The sequence below is a fragment of the Dromiciops gliroides genome, chromosome 2 (genome assembly GCF_019393635.1).
Source record: "Dromiciops gliroides isolate mDroGli1 chromosome 2, mDroGli1.pri, whole genome shotgun sequence".
In the NCBI taxonomy this organism is placed as follows: Eukaryota; Metazoa; Chordata; class Mammalia; order Microbiotheria; family Microbiotheriidae; genus Dromiciops; species Dromiciops gliroides.
In genome coordinates this window covers 448,424,697-448,451,752 of record NC_057862.1, presented here as the reverse complement: position 1 = coordinate 448,451,752, position 27,056 = coordinate 448,424,697, and the positions used below count along the sequence as shown (strand labels likewise).

The 27,056-nt window shown below is 44.1% G+C and overlaps 1 protein-coding gene across 1 annotated transcript; it reads left to right on the top strand.

Moving 5' to 3' along the window:
* Positions 1–19: 19 nt before the first annotated feature.
* NPEPL1 (aminopeptidase like 1) lies at positions 20–22,281 on the top strand. The gene is made up of 12 exons (XM_043989355.1): positions 20–333; positions 1,914–2,099; positions 3,372–3,539; positions 5,344–5,433; positions 6,515–6,596; positions 7,857–7,999; positions 8,615–8,692; positions 17,329–17,429; positions 18,618–18,741; positions 19,086–19,262; positions 20,403–20,513; positions 21,334–22,281. Exons 1-12 carry the CDS (start codon positions 184–186, stop codon positions 21,487–21,489), a joined length of 1,566 nt encoding a protein of 521 aa, XP_043845290.1. The 5' UTR covers positions 20–183; the 3' UTR covers positions 21,490–22,281.
* Positions 22,282–27,056: the final 4,775 nt, after the last annotated feature.

Here is a 27,056-nt window from a genome sequence, read left to right as displayed (position 1 = left end):
GCCCCCCCAGGCAGAGCCCACCCCACCCGGTCCCCTTCCTCACCGGCCGGGGCCCGAGTTCTCGCGAGCGTGAGAACCCCGGCCGGTGGGGAGCTAGGGGGAGGCGGAGCACGGCCGGCGGGCACCGAGGGACGGGGCGGCGCTGGAGCCGCGGCGGGGCCCGGGCGGGCCGGGGCTCCGAAGATGGCGAACGTGGGGCTACAGTTCGTAGCTAGTGCCGGGGACGCCGACCCGCAGAGCCGGCCGGTCCTGCTGCTGGGCCAGCTGCAGAATCTGCACCGCGTGCCCTGGAGTCACCTCCGCGGGAAGCTGCAGCCCCGGGTCACCGAGGAGGTGAGCGGGGGCCCGGGGCCAGGCCAGGCCGGGCGGGGCTGCGCGCTGTTTCTCTCGGACCGTGCACTAAGTCCCCCCTCCCCCTCCCTCCCCTCGAGTCTCATACCGGGCCCATGGACCCCCCCCCCTTCCATCTGGTGCCCCCGAGGGGCGGCTGTCACTGTAGCTAAGGGGCCACCCTGCACCTCCTCCCCAAGTCTTACAGGTCCACCGACTCTGGGGTCAGAGTGACCCCCTCCAACACCCACACTCCCCCGACTAATACACACCCCCGCTCAGGCCAGGGGTCTGGACTGCCCGGGCTGGGGGTGCAAGAGAAGGCCCAGCCGGAGGAGGAAGAGGGAGGTCTGTGATGTGGCCGGTAGAAGTGGCCCCTCCTAGCCCCAGCCCTCTCGGATGATTAGGATTTATCTGCAGCCCTCATTCCAGGCCTAGGGTCCTAGCTAGGCAGTGCCCTCTGCCCTGGTTCCATCTGGGAGATGGGGTGGGGATGAAGTGATTGGGAAGAAATGTTCGGTCTCATAGACGCTGGCACCCCTTACCTTTGTACACAGCTTTGGAGCCCTCCTTGGGACACCTGATCTCATTAACCCTGTGAGACAGGAAGGGCACTAAGTCTTATCTTCCTTTTACAGATGAAGAAACTGAGGCCAGAGAGATCTGGACCCATAACCTATATTTTCTGTTTCCCTGCCCTGGCTTCTTTCCACTCACCACCCTGACCTTTTACATAAGGGGCCACTTCCTTTTCCTTTTTTTTTTTTAAGCTTGCCCCCCCCCCCTACACACACACTCACACACACACACACACACTCACACACACACACACCCTCTGTTTCCAGCCCCCACCGCTCTGTTACAGCTTAGAATGCTGAGTTGGGTGCTCAGAACAGGATAACATTGAACCCAAAACATGACTTCCCCTCCCCCTTCCTTTTCTGGTTTTGCCTTCTGCTTGAATAAGCTGCTCTCCAGGGTATCTGGAGTCCAGAGGTTCTCTGAGGATGTGAGTGATGTCACCCAAACCTGGCTCCTCCTCTCCTTCCTCTTTTAATGTTACTTGGAAAAAAGGAGGGAGAAAAAAAGCCAGAGATTTGAGTCTCTCTAGGAAACTCATTTCTAAGGGGGTTGGATTTTCCTATTTCGAGGCCCAGCTTTGAAGTTTTCCGCTATCTGATTCTGCATTTTGGAATCCTCAGGGTCTGGCTTTTCTACTTGCAATTTTGGAATAGAGCCATTGGCTCCTTCCTTCCAAGGACATAGGTTAACATGACTCAAATTATTTGTAAGTTAAAACAATTTAGAAACCAAGACCCCCGCTTGGCCTTTTAATTTTGACCAGAGGCATCTGCTTAAATCCCATGAAGGGCAAGAAGTTGAGAGGAAAAGAAACTTAACTCCACTAAGATGTGACACATCTCTCTAATTGCCAGACAGTGGCTGCCAGGGGGAAACTGTGAAAATGCATGGCCTTTCAGAAGAGCACAGGCTCACATTCGGGAATGCCTCTTACTGCTGGCATTCTGATTGTTCATGTCTGTTCTGTCTCTCTCTTTCTCTCTGTCCTACCCTCCTATCAGATTTGGCAGACTGCTCTAGGCACACTCAATCCCAACCCTACAGACAGCTGTCCTCTCTACTTGAACTATGCCACAGTGGCAGCACTTCCTTCTCGAGTGAGTCGGCACAATAGCCCCTCAGCAGCCCAGTTCATCACCCGCCTTGTAAGAAATTGCCTTCCAGGGGGAACCAACAGATGCATTTTGGTAAGTGGGTCCTGGGAAGTTGTCTGGAATAAGTAGTTGGGGACAGAGTTTTGTTTTTTGCTTTTTTTTCCCTTGAGAAATTTTACATGTTTTTTTTTCTTTTTATTAATATGTTCAATTGGTAACAATCAGTCTCAAACACAAACATTTCCAGTGTACAAAGAACAAAAAGAGGATTATATACAAAACTGAACTTCTGTTACCAGTTGGTTTTTTTTAAGTATATATTAAATTTGACAAGTGAGTAGCAAAATCACCCTGTTGTCCACCTCCTGGACTTTAAAAAAAAATTTACTTGGTGTCTTTTTAATATTTTATTAATGTTCTTTTCTTTCTGTTTTTATGTCACTTTGCATTAATTCGCCTCCCCTCCCTCCCCCAGAGAAAGTAGTCAAGCAAAATAAATCAGCAAATTGGCCATGTCTGAAAATGTATATGTCATTCTGCAATTTGCCTTTCAACTCTCAGCCAAGAAGGAAGAGCCATGCTTTATTATCAGGCCTTTGAAATCATGATTGGTCAAGGCATTGATCAGAGTTCTATAGTCTTTCAAAGTTGTTTTCCTTTACATTATCATGGTCATCCTGTAAATGATTAGATTATGTTTAATGTTTATGTACCAGGCACTTTGGATCTGCTCACTTCATGTTACTGCTCAGTCAGTTGAACTAGATGGCTACCAGGGTCCAAAATTTGGAAATTCTTTGATTTATTCTTCATGTCACTTTTTTTCAGAAAGAAAAAAAATAAATGAAACCAAAAGAGGGTTCATTTTTAGGAGGGAATGTTGCATTTTCTTTTGTTCTGGATTTTCTTTTTTCATCTAGATCAGGACCCCCGGCATGGATTAGAGTAGGTGGCTTTGGTTTTCTTCACCATAGTTAGCGAAATTCACTCTCACACCTTAAATTAAGATTCCCCTTCAATTCAGCAACCATCTATTAAGTCCCTGCTTTGTTCAAATTCATTGTTTTAAGTACTGACAAAATAAAAAGGCAAATAAGACACAGTCTGCCTTACTTTGCTATTTGCATCCCTAACACTTAGCATAGTGCTATGCACATAGTATGTGCTTAATAAATCGTTTATTCACTTAAAAAAATAACACAGTCCTTGACCTCAAGGAGTTTTGGCTGGTAGGATGGGAATATGATACATACATGAAAGCCATAATACAAAAAAAAAATCTTAGATTCATCAGCCCTGCAACTGATCAATCACATTTTGGTTTCTTCCCTCCTTCTCTCTCACTTCCACATTTTTGTGTTGCAGATGATCTGTGAACGATCAGAAGTATTTGCCTCTGCTTGTGCCCTGGCCCGAGCTTTCCCCCTTTTCACACACCGATCTAGTGCCTCAAGACGCACAGAGAAGACTGTCACTGTGGAGTTCTTCCTGGTCGGACAGAACAATGGACCCGTGGAAGTGACTACTCTAAAAGTGGGTATTGGATTTAAACTATTTCACTCTGACCTCAGTCTAAGCACAGATAATCCTGGGGCTCTTGTTAGGACTTTTCACTGCTTGGGAATGATGTTCTCCTCATTTTCCCCAGGAAAAGCCAAAGAAGACCTGGGTTTTCTCTGGCCCTTGGTTTTCTGATACAAAAAAGAATCCTCACATCTACACTTTTCTAGGTGGGATGGTACAACCAGTGACTTTCAGAGAGAAAATGGCTCTTTTTACCTTTGAGACAGCTTCTGTGGTTGTCTTAATTAAATCTGTGGACTTAACGCAGTATGGACTTGATATGACAGTGTCAGATGAGTAATGAGCCAAGATAGTTCTGATGAAACATCTATGATTTTAGCATTTAGGTAGCTTCCAGTATCTACCATATATTAAGGGAATCCACTTATTTTCCCTGAAAAATGTTTGAATTGAAAGGTATTGGGAGCATTTTGGCAGGGCTGAAAAGGTTACATAGACATATTTCATATCCAAGCTGTCAAATGCAAATAGGCTACTTTTTGAAAAACATTTAAATCGGGGCAGCTAGGTGGCACAGTGGATAAAACACCGGCCCTGGATTCAGGAAGACCTGAGTTCAAATTTGACCTCAGACACTTAACATTTACTAACTGTGTGACCCTGGGCAAGTCACTTACCCCTCATTGCCCTGCAAAAAAATTAAAAAATAAAGTAAAAACATTTAAATCGATATAGACTGAGACTATTCCAGCAAATCTGATAGTAAATTGGAGAATGACCATGGGTTTGGGCCATCTCAATCTGTGGTCGGCCTTGTTTGCCATGATAAGGCCAGAAAAGATGATGGGAGACCCACTAGTTTCTACATTTTCTTCCTATCCTTCACCTCCTGTATGTATGCAGGTGTGTGCATGCGCACACACACACACTCAAGAGTTATTCCACTCATCTTTTCCCTTTTAACATTTAATTCTTCCAAGTCAAATTCATTTAGGCTTTTAAAGATAGGAAATTAAGCTAAGCCAGCAGGTTAGATCTTGAGTTCCTTAGACTCCAAAAGTGGTAACAGAGTGAGGCATAGGGAAAGCTCTGTAAATCAGCTCAGGGCAGGGCACGAGCAAACAGAGTGCTGAAATAAGGATGGGCAAAACAGTAACCAGAAACCAGCATTAAGATTTAGGCTATTTGTGATGAGGTGAGTATATCTGCAAAGTTCTCTCTGGGGAAGCTCTGGAGTTCAGGAGCTAGCTGTAGCAGCCAGTTTAGTTACAGGGGAGAGAGACAGAGAGAGAAGGAGAATTTATCTCTAGCTACAGGTTTTTTACTGATTGGTGGTTCTTAAATCCCCCATCAATCTCCCGGTTCACCTAAAATTCAACTATGCAGTTAAGTATAGATAGGCAATGGAGAGATAATTTGTTTCCTTTTTCTTCAGGAAAAGGTGATTGTTCCTCTTTGCCATACCTGATGTGCTGTTCCATCAAATTCCATCTTTTACAGAACATAAATCTTTGTCCTGTTGCCTAAGTTGTGTTAACAGTTCACTATGCTATAGCCACTTTAATGTCAGAGATCATAAGGAGATAGGGATCTGTTGTGGGTGGGGAGGATTTGGAGTGGCTGTCTCTACCCTCAAAGCATCTACATAGTCTATAAACTCCCAGCCTCTAATGGGACATGTTCACTCTGCTGGAGTTTGCTCTTCAGCTGATGTGTGTAGTTAGTAGGTACTAGATTCACGCCATCTAGACAAAAAAAGAATACTCACCCCATTCCCTTGTTGACTGTCCCTTTGGCTCTTCTGTGTTTGCAGTGTTTGACCAGTGCAACTGAAGGTGTGAGGCTAGCTGCACGAATTGTTGACACACCCTGTAATGAGATGAACACAGATAGCTTTCTTGAGGTTTGTGACACCCCCCCTGGCATATCGGGCTGCAGGGAGGGTGGGAAGAAAAGCGTTTTGATGGAGTGAGAGTAACAGAATGATACCTTGTTTAAGGTAACTTTGCCAAAAGTTTCCTGACTGACAAAGTTTTTTCATCCTCAAAGTAATCATCTAACCATCAGCAAATGGTTATTAAGCACCTCCTGTGCACAAGGAATTGTGTCTAGCAATTGGGAACACACAGGATGTCTTAGTGGGGGTGCTTGGGGACCATGTGCTAGTTCTGACCTGGCTGACATGGTACAATGGGAAGAGCACTAGACCGGAAGTCCAAGAGAACCTGGCATGAAATCCCAGTTTAGCATTTACTAGCTGTGTGACCTTGGATATATAACAGCCTCTCTGAGCCTTAGTTGCCTCACCTATAAAGTAAAGGCATTCAGATTAGATGACCCCTACAGTCTCTTCAGCTCTTAAATTCATGTGACTGTGAAGACAGCTTTTTGTGTTCTTAGACAAGTCATTTTCCATCTCTGGGCCTTGATTGTCTCATCTGTAAAAGGAGGAGGTGACTTCTATGGTCCCTTCCACTTCTGACATCCATGTATATAGAAGACATGATCCCTGCTCTTGGGGTATATAACACATGGGAAGATAACTGAAGTCAAGGTGGCATGTGTGAGGCTCTTCAGAGGAGCAAAAAGGAGGGTTAGGAAGGCAGAGTCAGCATTCTCATCTAAGTAACCTGCAGAGCAAGTGGTTTACTCCAAAGCTTTTATTCCAGCTTTTTGGATGCCATGGGGCATACAGAAGTGGTAGTCACCTTTATAAGACTTCCCATGGTAGTGTTAGAAGCATCATGCTCTTCCTCCCATGCTTAATTCTGACCCAAGCCAAAGAAATGAGAGGCCTCCTTTTTTAGGCCACTTTACTCTCCCTGGCCATGGATTCAATGTGACTCTAAATAGCTGTTGACTAGGCAGGTGCTCTCAACCATCCAAAAAACACTTAAGGGTTCATTGTGACTGTGTAGAGAAGTAGGTTTGAATCCATCTTCAGCTCATTATTTTTCTTTTCTTTTTTTCCTCATAAAAACTAGGAAATTAGAAAAGTTGGACAAGACCTAGGGATAGTTCCAACCATCATCCGGAATGAGGAACTGAAGCAGAGAGGATTCGGAGGTAAGATCCTATGATAAGGTCTTGCCAAGGACTGGCCTCAGTGCATCAGGCTGCAACTCCCTGCTTAGGTGGGCATGTTGACCACACAGTCAGGTTGTCACAAAGCAATGTTATTCAGCCCTTTGCATCAGATCAGTAAGAAATATATGCCTATATCTGGTATCTGAGCCCGTGAACCAGAGCAGATCCTATAAGAAAAGAAAGGTGGTCACTAATCTTTCTGAAGGCTGGTTTTTTCCATTGAGAATTTAAATCCTGTTTAGATCTCCACTTTCCATGTCATTTTGGGAGAGGGAAGAGCAAAGATGGAGAGAATTTATTCACTCCAGCTGTTTTTTTATCAAGTTTCTACACGGCTCTCACCATAGCATGAGGGAAATAAAAGTTTATTTCCTCAAGAAGTCTGTCTCTTGAGGGGATGTGGCAAAGTATAACACAGTGGTAATGACTAGAAAAGCTGGGATAGGTCTGTGTAGAGCTCAAGCAGCCAGGAATTGACTTTCTGATGAGAGCAAGATTTGGGCTAGGTCTTAAAGCATTACACAAAAGTCATTTCACTTTGGAAGAGAATATGATTGCTGTTTACGCACAGCAGATTAGCCCCAGGAAGTACTTTGCTTAGGATGACGTTAGAATTAGACTTGGATTAAGTAATGCAGTGTCCAAGCTATCCAAAAGGGTCATCCCCAGGAGGTAGTGGGTTCCACCTCACTTAATTTAGTCCAATGATGTCAAACTCAAGTAGAAATTGATCCCTTCAGGTGCTTGTTGACTTAGAAAATCTCAACATTACCTTTGTTGTATTGTATTTTAGCCTGTTTCTGAGCACGTTGGGAGTTTGACACCTCCGATGTAGGATGCTGTTCTGGGGTATGTTGTATAGCTTCTGGGATGCACCAGGTGGAGATGGCCTCATCACTTCTCTCTGTGATTCTGTGAATTATTTTGCATCCCTTGAATCACTGTGAGTGGGTTGAACAGTGGAGTCCAAAGGTCCTGAGAGGTGGTTCCTCACCCCAGGTGTCCTGAGAAAATTTTTTTAGGCCCTCTTCAGATCAAATGGTCAACAAGCACTTATTAAACACTAATAGTTTAACAGCCAGGCACAGGGGTTATAAAGATAGAAACAAAGCAGTTCCTGCCCTCAAGGAGCAACATGTATACACCTAAGTTTATGCATACCAGCAACCACGGTCAGGTCTGTGTTGAGATTGGTAGTGGCCTCACAACTAGATCTCTCTTCTCTGTTCTACTCAATAGGTATTTATGGAGTTGGCAAAGCTGCCGTGCATCCCCCTGCACTGGCGGTTCTCAGTCACATGCCTGAGGGTGCCACCCAGACCATCGCATGGGTCGGTAAAGGCATTGTCTATGACACCGGGGGGCTCAGCATTAAAGGGAAGGTGAGATCCCATGGCTGGCCTTGAGGGTTATACTGAAGGGTGGCTGGGGCCCCTGGGTCTAGGCCAGGTTTCTTCCCCTGAATCTAGAGCCTGAGGAGACTGAGACAGGGTTATGAAGAGTTGGGTTGGGAAGTGAATATAAGAGGCATCACCAGTTGATTTAGTGCCCATGCTGAGGAGCTGATGGTTTTACTGATGCTTTCTGTCCCTAGCACAGCAGTCTTCTAGCTTGGGAAGGGTCTTCTTTGAGTCTAGACCCCACCCACTAAAACCTCTTCATGCCATGTACCTCATAGCACCAGCAGAAGTGAGTGAGGAGCTCAAGGTAATGAAGCAGCTATTTTCGAACAGTCTTCTCCCCTCTTCTTTCACCAGTTCTGTTCCCAGCTTTGCTTGGGATCTCAGACAGGTTGCTGCTGCCACCCATACCTTGAGTTCTATAGGTCATTAGAGGGGAGGGTGGTTTGGGGATTCACAGAATATTACATGGAAACTGAGAGAAGTTGGAAGGACCCTGTAAGGGTGGGACTCCACCTAGGACTATGTGTTTGAGTACTAGGTGGGTTGGAGGATTGTGTCTGGCTTTTCACCTGCTCTCCTTGCCTCTGCTGACAGACCACCATGCCCGGCATGAAGCGTGACTGTGGGGGAGCAGCAGCTGTCCTGGGAGCCTTCAGAGCTGCTGTCAGACAAGTAAGTGAGGTCCACATCTTCATCCTGCAGCAAGGAAGCTTCATCAGCACCTCTCCTGATGCCTAGTCAGGCATCTAAAACCTGACGCCTGGTGACAGTGACAGGAAGTGATGGCAAAGGCCCAGATTCAGGCCTTTAAAGCTGAAAAAGACTGGAAAGTCATCTCATTTGGTCCTCTTATCTGATAGATGAAGGAAACGAAGCCAGGCAGCTGGGACAATGGTCCACAGCATGCAGCTAGCAGCCATGCTGCTGGTTGCATGTGACTACTCCACAGTCAGTGTCCTTACCATTATACCCTGGGCTGCTGCTTGTGTTTTTATTCTGTATTAAAGTACTTACCTCTTAATAAACACTATGAGGAAAATGGTGTAAGGATTAGCTCAGTTTTCTAGAAATGAAGGGATTTGTCCATCCATGGTCACATAAGTAATAAGTTGTCAGGCCTGGGATATTGGTACCTCCTAGCCCCAGTAGTAGACCTTGGATTGGATCAAGGTGGTGAACAGCAATAATAGCATATTTGATGTCCACATCAGTAGTAGGAGATTGGGTTGTGGATCCCATGACTGGTGAGTATCTGGCTCAGTAGAAAGAAAGTTCATTTCTACAGATGGGGGGACTTGCAAGCTGATGAAGTTATTCTCATTGAAATTCTAATTCTGGGGGCAGCTAGGTGGCCCAGTGGATAAAGCACCAACCCTGGATCCAGGAGGACCTGAGTTCAAATCCAGCTTCAGACACTTGACACTAGCTGTGTGACCCTGAGCAAGTCACTTAACTCTCATTGCCCCACTAAAAAAAAAAAAAGAAAGAAAGAAATTCTAATGCTGAGGGGGCACCCAGGTGGCCCACTTAACCCTCATTGCCCCAGAAAAACAAAAATAGACATTCTAATGTTGAAAGCCCAGAGAACATTTTAACTTATAACTCTACAATAGTTCTAGAAAAGAGCAAGCCCGTGAATATAAACCAAACACAGTCCAGCTCATTAACAGTTGTGATACCTGGATTTGAGGGCTAATTAATAATGGAGAATTTTTGTCTCGCATCACTTAATTCTTCAGTTGTCACTGAGCTTTGCACTCATCTCACATCAACCACCAGCCCTTCTCATCAGTCACAATCCTTTACTAGAGCACATCATGAAAAGGGCTTATGATATGGCCTTGGTGAGAAGCTAGCACTGCTCAGCCTCATTTCCTGAAGTTCCAGTAGGGATGTGGCTGGACTGGAGTTGCAGGAACCTTGGGACTCTATGGTGTTTGTCATCAATTTTTATAGTGGTTTTCTCCCCGGTCAAAAGGACATCAGTATACTTGATTGCAAGTTAACCAGATGGAGAAAAGTGACTTAAAACTTCATTCTTCAGAGTGATTCTTCTATTTTCTGGAGGATTTTAGTTTGAACCCTGTCCTTCTTTTGGACCAAAATAGACTGCTGCCTTCAATTCTGGCATTTATTTAATTCTCCAAAATTAATAGTCTTGTGTAGACTATTGGATTCAAATGGGAAGGGGCCTTATAGAAGTAGATAATGATCTTGTCTGAGAAACTGGGTTGGCCTACAGGCTCGGAACTTCTGTGCCAGCACGTCATGGTTCAGCAGTGGGTTGACTATCAGTTTCTTCCCCTGGCCAAATGGAAAGAGATCAGCTTAAAGCTGATGCTAGAAATAGCAAATGTGAACCATTTTGAAGGAAAACATTCACATGCAGCCAAAGGGGCCCTTATCTCTCTTATAAATCAGAGATAACTTAGACTTGCTGAGCAGTGATTTCCCTCCAAGAAGTATTGGAGCTCAAAAGAGCCTTCATCCTTCTGGATTAATGTGGAAGATCTGCACAGGATGTGGCCGGATGCCAAATTCCAGTTCCTCAACCCTGAATTATGCTTTTCACTTTGTACTGAAGCCATAGCAGACCCATTTGATGGTAGAGAAATGTAAACCTTGTGGATTAATCATTAGAGCCCTACAATTGAAACCAGATTGGAGAGAACTGGAGAGCATCTTAGTTCAGTTGCTAGTGTGATAGAGTGAATTTCCCATCTCCAGTGGCTGTAAATCATGTGCAGAGTTCCAAGCACCAAGAGGCTGTTGCATTTTAAATGAATGTGAACATGGATAGTTGTGCTTCCCCTGACACTTTCCTGGGCTTCAGAGTGTCCCTTCCCAGGGAAACTTATAAAAACATTTTTTAAAACACCAGAAAAGTTCTGTTAACTAGGCCAACTAAGTAATTGGAGAAGAGTGAACTTTCAGCCAGCAGTCAAGGATGAAGGCTGATGTGATGAAAAGCAATGTGATGAAGGGGAAAGGATGCTGGAGTCCCAGGACCTGCATTTGCATCCTGGCTCAGCTCTTTATTGCCATTAGGAATCAGAGCCAATCACTTAACCTCTCTTGGCCTCAGGCTCTGCCTATGTAAAATGAAGGGATTAGATTAGTTGGCCTCTGTGGTCCCTTCCAGCTCTATATAATCCTATGATCTCCAGTTCTGATATTGAGTATGAATCAGAAAGTTTGAGTTGTATAGGCTACTGCAGGGTAGGAGGTAATCAATTGGGGGGTGGGGGGGGGCAGGGATTGATGGGACATAGAGTAAGATCTCAATTCTGTGTTTAGCAATTTAGAGTTTGTGATCATTTAGAAATGGGGCCCGATATATGTAGTAATTTTGAACAAGTGACTTCCCATGTTTGGAATTCAGTTTTCCCTTCCATTAAATTGAGAATTGTACTGGCTGGTCTTAAAGGTCTCATCCAGTTAATGCATTCCTTTGTGTCATCTGAGAAATGAATTTCCTAAGCAAATGGATGGTAGAAACAAAATTATGAAAAGGGTGATGCTTTATTTACCTGAGAGACACTAATTTCAGGCATCCAAGAAAGCACCCGAGACAAACCTGTAAATGATGGGGCCTTAACAGTTCCTTTCATTCCTTCTTCCCTTCTCTCTTATTTCAATGACTTTTCCAGTGGGTTTGAGGAGGTTCTTTGGTTTAGTGAGCTTATCAAAAAGTTTCCCAGTAAAATAAGGCCTAATGTTAGAATGGGCTGTGTTCACTTTGATACTTTTTCAGAAAGTAGTAGCTATGGTTTTCTGATAATGTAGGCAGGTTGAAGAACTTAGGAGACATTGATTCATCTATCAGTTCTTTGAGGGTGACCCATCTGGGAGGTCACAATACCCAGTAGCCTCTCAGCTTAGATTTTCCTTTTTTATAGAAATCTGGATTATCAAAATTTAACATCAGTAAAATGTGGAAGTCTGGAGAAGTTCTCTCATGCTGGTCCCTAAAGGTCCACTATTAGTGATTAATTCCTTTGATCTGAACTATTGCTACCAATCAACAAGCATGTATTAAGAGCCTACTATGAGGGGTAGCTAGATGGTACAGTGGAAAGAGCACCAGCTCTGGAGTCAGGAGGACCTGAGTTCAAATCCAGCCTCAAATACTTGACACTTATTAGCTTTGTGACCCTGGGCAAGTCACTTAACCCCAATTACCTCACCAAAAAAAGAAAGAAAGAAAGAGCCTACTATGCCAATTCCTGGAGATACAAAGACAAAAATTAAAAAGTTCCTCCTCTCTGAGAGCTTATATTCTGCCCTTATGGTCTCTTTTATATATACAGTAATACAGGTAACACATTAAGACATTATTCATAGTATGAATGAATATATCAGATCATTTTGTTCCTTGATTGGACATTGAAGGACAGAATCGGCATGGGAACTGAGTATATGCTTATCAGGGCCTTTTTTTGACTCTTGTGTCCGCCTCACCTCTCATATCCAATCAGTTGCCAAATCCTATTGCTTCTGTATTATCTCACACACCCATCCCTTCCTCTTTATTTCCATTGCTACCACCCTCTCTAGTTCTTGAAATAACCTCTTTATAGTGCTCTTCTGTTTCCTTCCCTCTTCCAACCCATTCTCTTTACCAAAATCTGGTCATGTCACTCCTCCATTGAAAAATCTTCAGTAGCCCTCTTATTACCCAACAAGGAAAATTCAAATTGCTCTTCATTCAAAGCCCTCTATAATCTTTGGTCAGCCTACATTTTTTTCAACTTTATCTTACTTATCTTTCCCACCATGGTTTCTATACTTTAGCTAAGATGGTTAACTCTGTGCCCCTGAACATCCCTACTCTTTCCTCTATTTTCCCTTTGCTCATAGTACTCCATTTGCCTGGAATGTCTGTTCTCCCTCTATCCCAACTTTGAATTTCTCCCTGTCTCTTGGCTTCTTCCCAACTTCCACTTAGAAATATGCCAGGGCTACCTCCATCCTTAAAAAACAACATCAACTCAAGTTATTTGTCCTCTCTTCCCTTTTAAAGGGATAGTTGTTTTTCTAATGAGATATCACATTTTCTTCTATTTTTCATTCTTTTGATTTTGCTTTATTGTTTCTTTATGTCTCATGAAGTCAGTAGCTTCCCTTTGCCCAACTCTGATTTTTAAGGAATTATTTTTTCCAGTGGATTTTTGTTTCACATTTTCCATTTGGACAATTCTGCATTTTAAGACGTTCTCTTGGGGCAGCTAGGCAATACAGTGGATAAAGCACCAGCCCTGGATTCAGGAGGACCTGAATTCAAAGCCAGCCTTATACACTTGACACTTAACTAGCTGTGTGGCCCTGGGCAAGTCACTTAACCCTTATTGCCCTGCCAAAAAAGACAAAAAAAAATTCTCTTCTGTGGATTTTTGTGCCTCTTTTACCATTTGGCTATTTCTGTTTTTTTAAAGGTGTTCTTCAGTATTTTTTCATGTGTCTTTTACCCAGTTGTTGTCACTTTTCATAATTTTCTTGTATCACTCTCATTTCTTTTTCCAAGTTTTCCTCCACCATGCTTATCTCATTCTTTAACTCTTCTAGGAATTCTTGTTGGGTTTGTGGTCAATTAGCATTTTTCTTTGAGGCTTTGCTTGTAGCTGTTTTCACATTGTTGTCTTCTGAGATTATATCTTGGTCTTCCCTGCCAGCATAGTAGTTTTTATGGTCAAATTTCCTTTTTTTGTTGTTGTTTACTCATTTTTTTCCAGCCTATTTCTTGACTTAGTATTTTATGTCCAAGTTGTACTCTGCTTACCTGGGGTAGGGAAGTACTGTCCCAAGCCTCAGACTTTTTTGTGCTGCTGTTTTCAGAGCTAGTTCTGGGACCTTCAAGTTTTTGGTGCTTCCAAAGCGATATGATCCTGGGAGAGGTGTAATCACTGCTCTCCTGGTTTGTGCTCTGATCTTTACCCAGTTAAGGTGCCTGGTCCCCTGCAGTCACAAGCACTAGCACCTCTTTGCTTTGAAGCTGTGACCAGGGCCCCTGCTCCCTTGTGCTCCTCTCCACCCTGGAACTGTGACCCAGAACTGTATATGGGCAATAGGGTTGCCAGTCAGTGCCAGCTGTACCCAGTGCCAGTAAAGGATCCCCTATAATCTCTTTCTGATCAGTTGTCTGACTCCCTTACTACCTCAGAGCTGCTACTACTACAGCTGCTGTTATTGCCACCATGTGTGTGGGCTCCATAAAGGCCTCCGCCCTGGTGCCATAGACTTCTGCTGGTCTCTTAAGTTTTCTTTTGTTGGCTCTGCTGCTCCAAAATTTGATTTGAGACATAATGTTTAAAGTTGTTTGGAAAGGAATGTTGGGAGATGTCAGCTGGGTGTCTGCCCTTAAGCTGCCATCTTGGCTCCCCCAGTGTGACTCTGGTCTCCATTCCAAGGATTCCAGCCACATTCTACATTCTAGCCAAATTAGCCTCATTGCTTTCCCCAGAACTCTGCATTCCATTCCCTGCCTCTGCCTGGACTGTACTCCTTCCTCACTTTTCCCTCTTGAAATACTTGGCTTCCTTCAAGATTCCTGTGCTACTTCCTCCGGAAAGCCTTTCCTATCCCCTTAGTTGTTGGTGCTCTCTGCCTCTTCCTGAAGTGATCATGTCTAACCTTTTCTGTTCTACTGCTAGTCCTTAGGATCAAAGATTGGTTTTTGTTTTACTTTTGTGCCAGTGCCCTATACTAGGCCCTTAATAAGTACCTTATTGAATTTGCATATTGAAGTACTATTCATCCTTTAAAACCCACCTTAAATACCACCTCCTCCAAGAAGCAAAGTAGTACTTTGTTTCTTTCATTGATGACCTTTCCTGGCATATTTCATATAGCACTTCATTCTGGACCTCTTTAATGTACTTTTGCTTCAATCCATGTTTGTGTTTTATCTTAGTACTCTTCCCCTCCGTTTCATCCCCTACCACCCCCAAGGTTGTATGATTCATATGTGTAGAGATGATGCTGTCTTATGTAAATGTTGTTTTTGTGCCTAGGAGAATGTTCTGCATATAGTTGGCGCTCAGTCAGTGTTTATTAAATGTCTGTTGAAAGCCTCAGATTAATTCTCTTTAATGAATAACAAAGATGCCTTATGATATTAGGCAGTCCTGGGCATGGAACAAAACCTCCTATTGGGGCATTTATTGTATCTTTAAAAGGAAATTATTCCCCTTGGTTTTTGCCCAGTGCAGTGATGCTTATCAGCACATACTGGGATAGCCACATATGCTGGTCCCTCCCAGCCTCCTCCTAAAGGGGAGGGAGACCTCTTACAGGATACAATGGAGTCTGTTTTAATTTTAATTTTAAATTTTCATTGGTGTCTTTTATTTTTACATTGTTTTTCACTTCCCACTATATTGCTCCCAACTCTCCCACCCAGAACTTGGGACAAAAGGGGAGAAAAACTATTCAAGAAAACTAACCAACCCATCAATAAAATCTGACAGCATATGCTGTGTCCCATCCCTATAGTTCCCCACCACTACCAAGAAGGAAGGAAGGTACACTTTCACATCTCTTCTTCAGGAACATAGCTTGGTCATTATAACATTTCAACATTCAGTTTTGATTTTTGTTGTTGCTGTTTCCACTTGCATTGTTGTTGTCATTTTGTGTTTTGTTTTCCTGGTTCTTTCTTCACTTTGTATTAGTTCGTAAGTTTTCCCATATGATCTTCATATTTGTTCCTTATGGCACCATAATATTCCATCATGTTAATGTGACCAAATTTGTTTAGGAACTTTCCAGGCAATAGATGATAACCATTTTTTCTTCAGTTCTTAGGTACTACAAAAAGTGCTGCTCTAAGTATTTTGGTGTATATGGAACTTTTCTTTGTATTGCTGACCTCCTTGGCCTATGTATGCCTAATAGTGGGATCAGAAAGCATGAATATTCTAGTCTTTTATTGCTTTCCAGCATGGCTATGCCAATTTGCAATTCCATCAGCACTGATTTGTGTACCTCTCTTTCCACAACCAAAAGACTATTCCCATCTTTTGTCATCTTTGCTGATTTGCCCTCATTGGGTGTAAGGTGAAATCTCCCTTTGTTTAGATTTGCATTTTTCTTATAAGTGACTTGGAGCAATTTTTATATGGTTCTTAATAGTTTGTAGTTCATTTCTAGAGAAATATTTGTCCATATCCTTTGGTCACTTATCCATTGGGGTCTGGGACATATTTTAGAAAGCATTTTGCCTTTCCCGGTTCCATGGGCCACATCCGCAGAGCCATGAACTTCAGGGGAGAAAACTTCAATTCTACTTTCAGCTTTGCAGTTTGTTAGCTGTGTAGCTTGATTAGGCCAGTCACCTTAACTTCTGAGCCTCAGTTTCCCCATCTATAAAATGGATATGTTCTGTCTGTATCCCACAGTGGTTTGGGGCAGCAAAGGATTAATGTTAAATTCACAGCTACATTTTACACCTGCAATTGAACAATCAGTCATCCAAGAGTACAAGGAGGCATTTTTGATCTGATACTAATATTTATCATAGAGCCTTTTGAAGCTGGCAGAGAGAAGGAATCTTAGTTGGACAGAGGCATCCTACAGTTTGGGAAGGACATGGAAGTTGCTCCTAGTTCAATATGAGGGAGGGAAATGAAGAGGGGTTAGGTGGGCATTTTGCCTTTGTCAAGGCCATGGACCAGATTTCCAAGTGCAGGTAGATGAGAAATGGTTCTTTCAAGACAGCGTCTTAAGAGAACATTCTTAGTAAGATCATAGTCCAATCTACCTTTTACTTCTTCTGCTCTTAGTCCAGCCTTACTAATGAAGAAAGCAAAGTCTAGTGAGGGGAAGTGACTTGCCCAGGGTCATATAAGGAGTGACAGGCAAAGCCAGGCTAAAAATTTAGGCCTGGGGGCGGCTAGGTGGTGCAGTGGATAGAGAACCGGCCCTGGATTCAGGAGGACCTGAGTTCAAATCCGGCCTCAGACACTTGACACTTTTTAGCTGGGCAAGTCACTTAACCCCAATTGCCTCACCAAAAAAAAAATAGGCCTTTTCCCTCCCAGCCCTCATTTCAGCTTCAGAAAGCTCTGGCTTTAGATGATTCAATTTCCATGTAGTTAGCTTTCTCTCCAGACATGGATGTTTGGACTTAAAAAACCCCATTTGCTTTTCACACCCACACCCTTGTCCCCTGTGAAGTCCTGCAGGGGACCAGAGGAGGCCAGCAGGAAAGGAGGGCATGAGTATGATATGGGGGTGTTTTAACCGCGGCCCGGGAGGTGTAGCCAATCCCACGCTGGTTCCTCCCAACCATCACCTTTACCTTCTTTCAGGGCTTCAAGGACAATCTCCACGCTGTGTTTTGCTTGGCAGAGAACTCTGTGGGGCCGAATGCAACAAGACCTGATGACATTCATCTGCTGTACTCAGGAAAGTAAGGTGGTCTCCATACTTTCCTTGACTGCACCTTTCCCATACACTTTGTATTTATCATTCAACCTTTTTTTCCCCTTCCCCATTTCATCCAGTTTATCTGTTCATCAGCAGTTTCTGTCAGAGGCACCATAAGCATTGTAATCATCTATATTTCCATAGCACAATGTCTGCAAACTTATTGGCAGTGGGATGCTTTGGATCCATCTATTGACTGAATCCACAGGTGCTGTTAGGATCCTAGGGCTGGAAGAGACCTTCCATTTTACAGATGAGGAAATTAAAGCATAGAGAGTTTTTTGGGTTGTCCAGTGATCACAAAGCTGGGGTTATGAAATGTTCTGGTGATAGGGTGGTCAAAGAAATTGTGGAATGAAATACTGGGAATTAAGCTGACATACAGAAACATTGAAACACATAATAAACATTTTTTATTGATTCATAATTATACAGTTAATATTTTATAAGGGAATAATCCCTAGCACTGACATTTTCCTGATAGTCATATCACACAGACTATCAGGTGTCTGTGGGATACAGTTAGGAAATCCTGATCTGGCATTTTTATTGTTAAAGTGTTTTTTTGGCATTTTACTTTTCCCCTAGGAGGTAAGTATGGAGACATGGTATATTTTTACTTTAGTAGGAAACGGCACATTCAGGTAATTGGCTTGCCCCAGGCTTCCAGAACAAGGCACAGACTAGAAAGTAGGTCTCCAGATTCAGGAGTGTTTCTAGATCATATTGATACAGTGTCTCCATTTATGGTCTTAGCATCAAACAATCGTGGCTATAAACGGCTCTGGCTCATTGTCCAAGGGTGGCAGCAGTGAGGTTTGGTTCACTGAGAGCATCTTGCCTGATGTCTTTTTGAGGCAGGAGGACCCTTCTTAGGTAGTGCTTTGAGTCTTCTGTTGGGCTAAATAGAAGCACAGTGGTACCATGGACACAGAAGGAGGCTAGGATTCAGAAAGCACTGACTAACTCAACTTTACCTTCTACCCCCTAACTTTTCAGAGACTCAGTTTCCTCATTTGTAAAATGGGCATCACAATATCTACTCACTAGGATGGTTGTGTAGATCATGTGAGATCCTATTATTAGGATCTGTTATAAAGTTCCATGCAACTAGAGCCTGTAAATGACATAGAATCCTATTATGGAATTAGAATGAGCTCTGTCTCCCCAGGACTGTGGAAATCAACAACACAGATGCTGAAGGCCGACTGGTGCTTGCTGATGGAGTGTCCTATGCCTGCAAGGACCTAGGGGCTGACATCATTCTAGATATGGCTACGCTTACTGGAGCTCAGGTATGGGAGGAAGGGCAGCTTCCTCCAGAGGCCTCTGGCCCCATGTTCCTAATCCTTGGATTGCTGATCCTATGACTCACTTCTCCCCCATGTCCTGAAGGGCATCCCTTTGTTTGAAAGTGGAATTACTTTGGTGAGGATGGTGGGGGCTGCTGTCTCTTCTCTATCTCACACCTTGCCAGCATAAGGCTGAGGTGGGCAAAAAGGCTGTTGTTTGATACACAGGCAGGTGAGACCATCTTCTCTCTTTCTGTCCCTCTCTGACTCCCTCTCTCTATTTCTTTGGTTTTTGTCCCTGCCTTTCTTCTGCTATTTTCCTATTCTCCCCCTCCCCCCAATTTTAGGGAATTGCCACAGGGAAGTACCATGCTGCTGTCCTCACCAACAGTGAAGAGTGGGAAGCAGCATGTGTGAAAGCCGGGAGGAACTGTGGGGACTTGGTGCACCCCCTGGTCTATTGCCCAGAACTTCATTTCAGTGAATTTACCTCGGCTGTTGCAGATATGAAGAACTCAGTGGCGGTAGGTTCATTTTCAGAATCTTAATCACATTAGCAGCATTGACTGAGATTCGTGCAAGGTTCCCACCTTGCACGTGTCTGTGCTAAGGATGAGAAGGGGTTAGATGCGCAGAAAAGGGAGGATACTGCGTCCACAAACACATATGCACATTTGCCTGAAAAAGGCATGAAAACACTCAAAATGTAAAAAGCAGCAAGGTAGATTGAGTGCGTAAGGTGTGGCCACCTACAAGTGAATGGACGGATGGACAAACATTTTAGTGCTTCCTCTCTGCTGAGCACCACAAAAAGTGCTCAGGATGCCATACAGAAGTGAAAAAATAGTCCTTGCTCTCAAGGAGTTCACCTTCTAATGGGGAAGAGGAGTGATCAGGCCAGCATTTACAGGAATGGGAATTGGGGCCAGAGGGAAGTAAATTGCCCCACCCTGTCTGAAATCAGCAGGGGGATTTGATAGTCTTTCTAAGAACTGATAGGGGACAGGAGCAATCCGGGTTGGGGGGGTGGGGGGGGCAGTGTTGCTTGGCAGTAGGGATGACCAGAGAGTGCTAAGGAAGCCAGGTGACTGGGATTAAAGCTCCTTGTTTTGGAGGATAAGTGGTTGGGGAAAAGATATTTCAGATTCAGGGAAGGGGAGGGAGCAAAGAGATGAGAGTGAGGGCACTAGGGATTCTGATGTGAACAAGGTGGGATAGCAGAGCTGGAATTTTTACACACTGCCATGTGGTATATTTTGGATTGAAGACGTGTATGTCTTGTCTCTCCAGCGGGGCCATGGACTCAAGGGTAGGGACTCTGTGTTAAGATTGTTTGTATATTCTAAGTGATCAGTAAAACTTTTTTAAAGTATAGGAGCTCTATGTTCCTGGGGACCCCACCCTTTGATTCTCTGGTTACCGTGCCATGAATTTACCAAAAGGGAAGACAATAGTCCCCACACCCCACCCCCATCCCCAACCCCTCCTGGAGTGAGCAAGACAGGGTTAAGCTCTGGAACTTTAGAACAGCACCAGGAAGCTGTGCCTCTCTCTTGCTGCAGCTGATGAGGTTTAAGAATAATGACACCTTTTATAAATTCTCACCTCCCTTCTGCAGACCAGTAAGACCCCTCTGCAGAGTGTAACGTCTTAAACTCTTCCAGGACCGGGACAACAGCCCCAGCTCCTGTGCTGGCCTCTTCATTGCTTCCCACATTGGCTTTGACTGGCCTGGTGTATGGGTCCACCTGGATATTGCTTCCCCGGTGCATGCAGTGAGTATCTGAAATTTCCTTCCCTATCCTGTTCTAGACCTCATCATCATATGTTTATTTGCCATTGCTTTCTCTTTCCACCTCTTGATTGACTTTTTGTTTTTGTTTTCCGGAGCAATGAGGGTTAAGTAGAGTCGTCCAGGGTCACACAGCTACTAAGTGTCAAGTGTCTGAGGCTGGATTTGAACTTAGGTCCTCCTGAATCCAAGGACAGTGCTTTATCCACTGTGCCACCTAGCTGCCCCTTTCATTGACTTTTAAAGATGTTTCTTCAACTTTCCTACATTTATATTTCATGCAAAACCTCTATTCCTTTCAGCCAAGGCGTTTTTCTTCCACACTCTTGGACTGTTTTCTTGCTCATTGACAGTGCTTCAGGTTAACCAGAAGCATGTTGTGTCCTTAGACTCAAAGTGGCTCAGACTCTCACTATGGGTGGTTTGCACCAGAGTTGAGTCTCCCTAGAACAGAACAATGTGTGATCCTCAGGGCCCCTAACCCCCTGCTATATTCCCTGCCCAGCAGAAAGCTAGGGGTGGGAAGTGGTGTGGACACAGCTGAATTCAACTTCCTTAGCCTGGTAGAAGATGGTAATGCTTGGAGGAAGCCTTTTGCTATAAAGCTATTAAAGCCAACTCTGGATTTTGATGCCCATAGGAAAATAGTTGTAAATAATGAGGAAAAAACTTCAAATAGTTTTATGCCTGCACTGAGACTTGATTCTCAATAGCAGCAACAGAATCGCTGCCTTTCCCATGATACTTATAGGAAAATGCCCCTTTGTGTTCTAGACTCAGTCCTGTTACTGGTTTGCTTCTAGGGGGAGCGAGCTACAGGCTACGGTGTGGCCCTCTTGCTATCTCTCTTTGGTGGAGCCTCTGAAGATCCACTCCTGAACATGGTGTCTCCTTTGGGTGAAGATGCAGACCCTCAGGGAGACATGGAGAGAGACTGCAAAAGGCGGCGCCTGGTGTGATCCTCTCCTACCTTAGCCCACCCCCAAGGCCCAGACACCTGTAGGGTCTCTTACCTCACTTTGCACTGATTAATTATAAGCAACTTCAAGATTCCGAATTAGAGATTGGGATTTTTTACTGTCATGATTATGAAATTGCTCCTTCCTACTTTTTAAGAGGTTTGGGGGTTAGGAGGGAGGGAAGGGAGGGTCAGGGGTTGTTTGGGCTTGTTTTTGTGTGAGTTAATGCTTCACACAGTTACCTAACAATTGGGCCCCCTTGGCTTTTGCAAACTTCACTAACTCCCAAGAACAGAAGGAAAGCATGACCTTCACTGTGACCTCACGGTGTCCCTTCAGCCCATCCATGCTCTGAGTCTGTGGTCCCACAGAACAGCTGCCAAGCAGAGGATTATTCACTTTGCTGCCATGAGGTCATCTGGCTCAGGTTCTTGAGGAAGCTTCTGCTGCTCAAATGCAGGCAGGAGGAAGGAGTTATCCTGGTTGCATCTGTCTAGCACCAGCAGTCCCAATGCCCAGCACATCCTAGCCTCCCCTGCTGGCTGCAGGTCTCTCACCTTCTGTGAAGTGCTCTACCTGTCCTTTTCTCCTGCTGCCCAGAGAAAAGGGGCAGAGAGCCTAGACCAGGCCACATCTTCAGCTAGTGCTTCCCTTTGGAAGGACAAAAAATGTTAACTATGATGAATCCAGACTTGAGAATCAATTTCAACTAAAGAGTGAAAGGATTCTTTTGCTCTGGCTACTTTTAATTTACTTAAGATTTTATTAAATCCAAATACGTCATCCCTCTGATTTTTTGACTTTTTTCTTTTTGTCTTTTTATCATATTGGTGTAGGGGTGACCCTGGGCTCTCCAGGACTAACATATCATCAGAGAACAAGCTCTGGCAGGCCCTACCAAAAGGGAAAAGCTTTAGGTATGGGCATGGTGAATGGAACATCTGCCACCCAAAGACCTGTCTCACTAAGGTTCCCTACCAGGGGCATACTTTGCATCCAAAGTAACTTTGCAAGCCAAACCATCTACTAAATGTGGATGGGTTGTAATCTCTTCATGAATGGAGAACTCTCGTGGATGAGATCACATATGCTGGAAGTGTTAAGAGTCCTAGAAGAATTAGGTCCTCTTGGAAAATGAGACTGAGAATACCATTGATGACATAGAGCAGGTGCTCAGAACTGATTTGTCTCTTCTGCCAGCCCCTTCTTTGCTTTCTGAGAATTGTGGAATATAGGCCTTGGAGAGATTGACTAGCCCCTCACCTTCATTCTACAGCTAAGGACACAGGCCTGGAGCTGCTGATGAGCTGCAGGGAGGAGGGGCTTGCAACATTCCCTCTGCTACCTAGTGGCAAAGGCAGTACTGAAACCCAAGTCTCATTTCCTGGTCCAGTGCTCTCTTTGATCTTTCCTTAGCTGTCTGAAGATGGAAAACACAAACCTAAAGGCTGAGGGCTAGTCTGTTTAGCTTCAGTTCTCAACACAAACTCCAGGGACTAGTTCAGAGAGAATCAGTAGAGAACATTACATGGTATATGTTCATGAAAAAGCTTACTAGACATAATTTGCTCATTTTGTTCTTACAGCCTTCTTCCTTTGGAGACAAGGTAGTTATGATTACAGTTAGAAGGGCAAACTGCTGAGCCCAAAAGGCCCAGCTCAGTAAACCCTTTCAGGATTCAATAATCCTGCTAGTATGAAGTTAGTTCAAATCTGCTATTTGAGGCTTCTTATTGTTCCCCAAATCTGCCTGATCTTTGAGAGGCAGTAGAGCAGAAGAGAGTTTCCTGAAATCAGTCAGGCAGACCTGAGCTTGAATCATGCCTAGCCACTAACAGTGTGACCTTGGACATAAAGAGGGGGATGGGGCAGTAGAAAGAGTTTTGCATTTGGAGTCAGAAGACTTGGGTTCCAATCACATTTCTGCCACTTACTACTTGTGATTCTTTTCAAGTCTTTTAACTTCTCCAGGCCTAGATTCCTTCATCTGTAAAACAAAAGCACTAGACTAGGCTTATAAGACCTCGTCCAGCTCTGAATCAATGGCCCTGTGATATACGGAGCCTTAGTTTCCTCATCTGTAAGAAGAGGATAATAGCATCTACTACACAGATTTCTTGTGAGTCAAATGAAAGAGAGAGAGAGAGGATAAGAATCTTATCTTTCTGTCTATTATAGCACTTTACAAACCTTAAAACTCTATAAATGTGAGCTATTCATTATCTTGCTCCTGGGGGGGGAGGGGGTTCATCCTGATTTAGGTTTCAGTGACATGTGAGATCACATGGAAGCCATGGTCCTACATCCCAGTCAGACTCACAGCTTGTCATGGCACTGCCTGAGGAAGATCAGTAAAGGAGAGCTCAGGTTGGCTGTGGAGAGGCTGGTGGTGTTGTAAGCATCCCACGGGATTAGCGTTTCTCTTCAGGGAGATGAGACATGGAATTGTACCAATAGCTCTTCTGCTAAAAGCTGATAAAGCCTGCATGTGACCTGGCTCACTGAGAGAGGGAAGAGGAGAGGCCAAGCTTCCATTGACAGCGGGGCCTCTTCTTATAGGTGAACCTTAGAGAACAAAGCTTCTTAAACTCTGGGTCTTGGCCCCATTATGGGGTCATGTAACTAAATGTGGGGGTCAAAAAATCTGGCAACACTAAAAGGTTATTTATGTGTAACAATTGGAATGACACCACCTGCTGGAGACACTGTAGGAAAGCTTCACCATGAGGAGAAGGTGTCTGAGGGCAACCCACGCAGCTTTTCTTTGGCATCAGGAAGTGATGTTTGCTTGTGGGAGGAAGAAGGGGCGAGGCTGGTTCTCTCGCTCTTTTTCCCCACAAGCAAACATCACATGTGGTTTGCTCTCGGATGCCTTCTCCTCAGGGCGGAGCTTTCCTACAGTAAGTCTCCGGCAGGTGGTGTCATTCTAGTCATTACATATGTATGCCTATTTTATATACCCATATAAAATTTCCTGGGCAAAAGCGGGGCTCGAGTGGAAAAAGTTGAAGATGCCTTTTTTTTTTTTTTTGCTCTAGACAAGGTAGTATGGTCACTGCTCAGAGTCCAGAATTGTGTGTCCTTGTGAAACTGTTGTTTCCCTTTTCTGAGAGAAAATGGCTCTCCTTTGTTCATCAGCATACTTTATTGAACAACTGGTTGATCAGTTGTACCATAATGTATTTTAAAAAAAAATTCTGCCCCTGCTAGAGCTTACAGTCTAATTGAGCTAGCATCTGCATGAAGAGTTAAATAACAGTACAAGAGATTTCAAGACTACCTTATTAGCTGCCATGCCAAGGAGCGGGGACCTGCAGGTGTGTTCTCCAAGAAAGGAGCAATTGCTGCAAGCCACTTAGGCTGTATAGTTTGTCAGACTGTCCAGTGACATCCACTGGCATGTGCAGCAATTACCAGACTTTCCTGTTAGCAAAAACCTTTGAGAGATGAATGTTCGTACATGTCACCTTTACCTGCTGCCCCATTAGTAACAGTCACAACAGCAGAGAAGTGCTATCCTTGCTTCAACTTTGTCCAGGGCTGACTGCATTGTTATCTTGCCTGGAATGGCAGGACCACAGTGCCTGGCAGACTGCAGGGTGACCAGCCTCAAGGGTGTTGTTCTTTGCATTGAGAGCTAGGCATTAGGAGGAAATGCAGGTGAGCGTGGGGAACGGTGTCCATATATGGTCTTGCATGATCACCAGGACCCAGATCACTAATCCACCAGTTCCTGGCGGGGTGGCTGGGCCTCTCGGGTCCACTTGATCATGGTCTCTGGGGAGCGATACAAAAAGATGAGCTTGGAGAAGAGCTGCTCCTCCAGCTCCAGGTCACCCATTTCCCTGACCAGGAAGATATCAGTGCAAAGCTTGAGCACGCGGTCAACGTTGGGAAGCTCCTCATACATGATGGATCGGGAGATACCATTGAAATGTTCCCGGATAAACTTAGCAATAACCATGACAACAGACACATACAGCCCAACAATACTGTGAGGGAAACAGAGAGAAAACAAAAAAGACCTTTACTGTGTGATTGGGGACAATCTAGCTCTTGGTACAATTATTTTTATTTCAGGTATATGAGAACTTCTATTGACAGGGATCCCAGTCCATCTCTAACTTAGTTTTAAAGGACAAGTTTCAGAGGCAGGATTTGAACTGAGGTCTCTCCTAATCTAACACTCTCTACCACATGATGTTGCCTTTTGAAATTGTGTGTGTGAGAGAGACACAGAGACAAAGAGGGGAGAGAGATGGGGAAAGAGAGAGAGACTTCTGAAAGACAATGAATTGGGCCCAAAATTGGTTAGAAAAGGGAATGTATTGATTGCATTTGGGGAATTGCACAGTGCTTCCCATGGTCCCAAACTGCCCTGGTGCAACAAACTCAATAACAAAACCCACAAACATTCTGGTGAAGCTGTATGGTTGTGAATCTAAGAATACCTCAATTTCTGAAGAGTCAAAATACAAGTAATCCAGTTAGTTCAAACAGAAAAATCCAGCCATTGACGGTAGATAGGAGTTCAAATTTTGTGATCAATGTCAATTTGTATTTTTGTCACATCCTTCTGAAAAGCCCATCTCCTCTCATTTTTGATCATGAAATCCTTGGAAGGTAGGGATGGACCTTTTCTTATTTTATGGGTGATAGTTTAATGATTTGCTCAAGGTCCTCCTGCAGGTGAGTAGAATAGCCAGGCCTGGGGTCCAAGGTTCTTTCCACTAGGTGACAATGAACAATTGAATATCAGCCTTCTACTCGTTCTTTTTTTTTTTTTTTTTTTGGTGGGGCAATGAGGGTTAAGTGACTTGCCCAGAGTCACACAGCTAATGTCAAGTGTCTGAGATCAGATTTGAACTCAGGTCCTCCTGAATCCAGAGCCAGTGCTTTATCCACTGTGCTACCTAGTTGCCCCCTTCTACTCATTCTAATTTGTGTTTGTGTTCATTGCTCAGTGATCACCAGGCTCTCAGCGTTCATAGATACATTTTGGAGGATACTTTTTTTTTTCTGTCCAGACCTGTGATTTCTTTAGACTAAGAAATTCCTTAGTGAAGAAATCTCTTAATGCAGGTCAGCACCTTCTCTGCAACTTACAGGCTTAGGAGAGAGAGCCCCAATGTGATTTGCCCAGGCATTCAGCCAGTATGTACCATAGGAAGGATTTGAACCAAGGTCTTCCCATCAGTAAACATTTATGACAATGCCCTTCAGGGGTGCACTTATACAGGTAATATGGAGGGTCTTCATAAAGCTCTGTACACTAAAATTTTGATAACAAATCTCCAAGGGTTGGGGACTTAAGTTCTTATTTTGGTTCTTCCTGGTTCTCCTAGCTATTTGTGTGACCTTAGAAAAGTCAGTGCTTTTCTCTGGGCCTTTCCCCCAATCTATAAAATGGGCAAAACTGGACTCAATCCCTAAGGATTCTTCTAGCTGACGCTTTTTTTGTTCCATGCTTCAGAACAACCATCTACCTTATAAGGTGCTGCTTGAGCCCTTCTGTGGCATCCTAAGGAGACCCTGGGCCCTTTCCAAGGGAATCTCCCCTAGGAGGT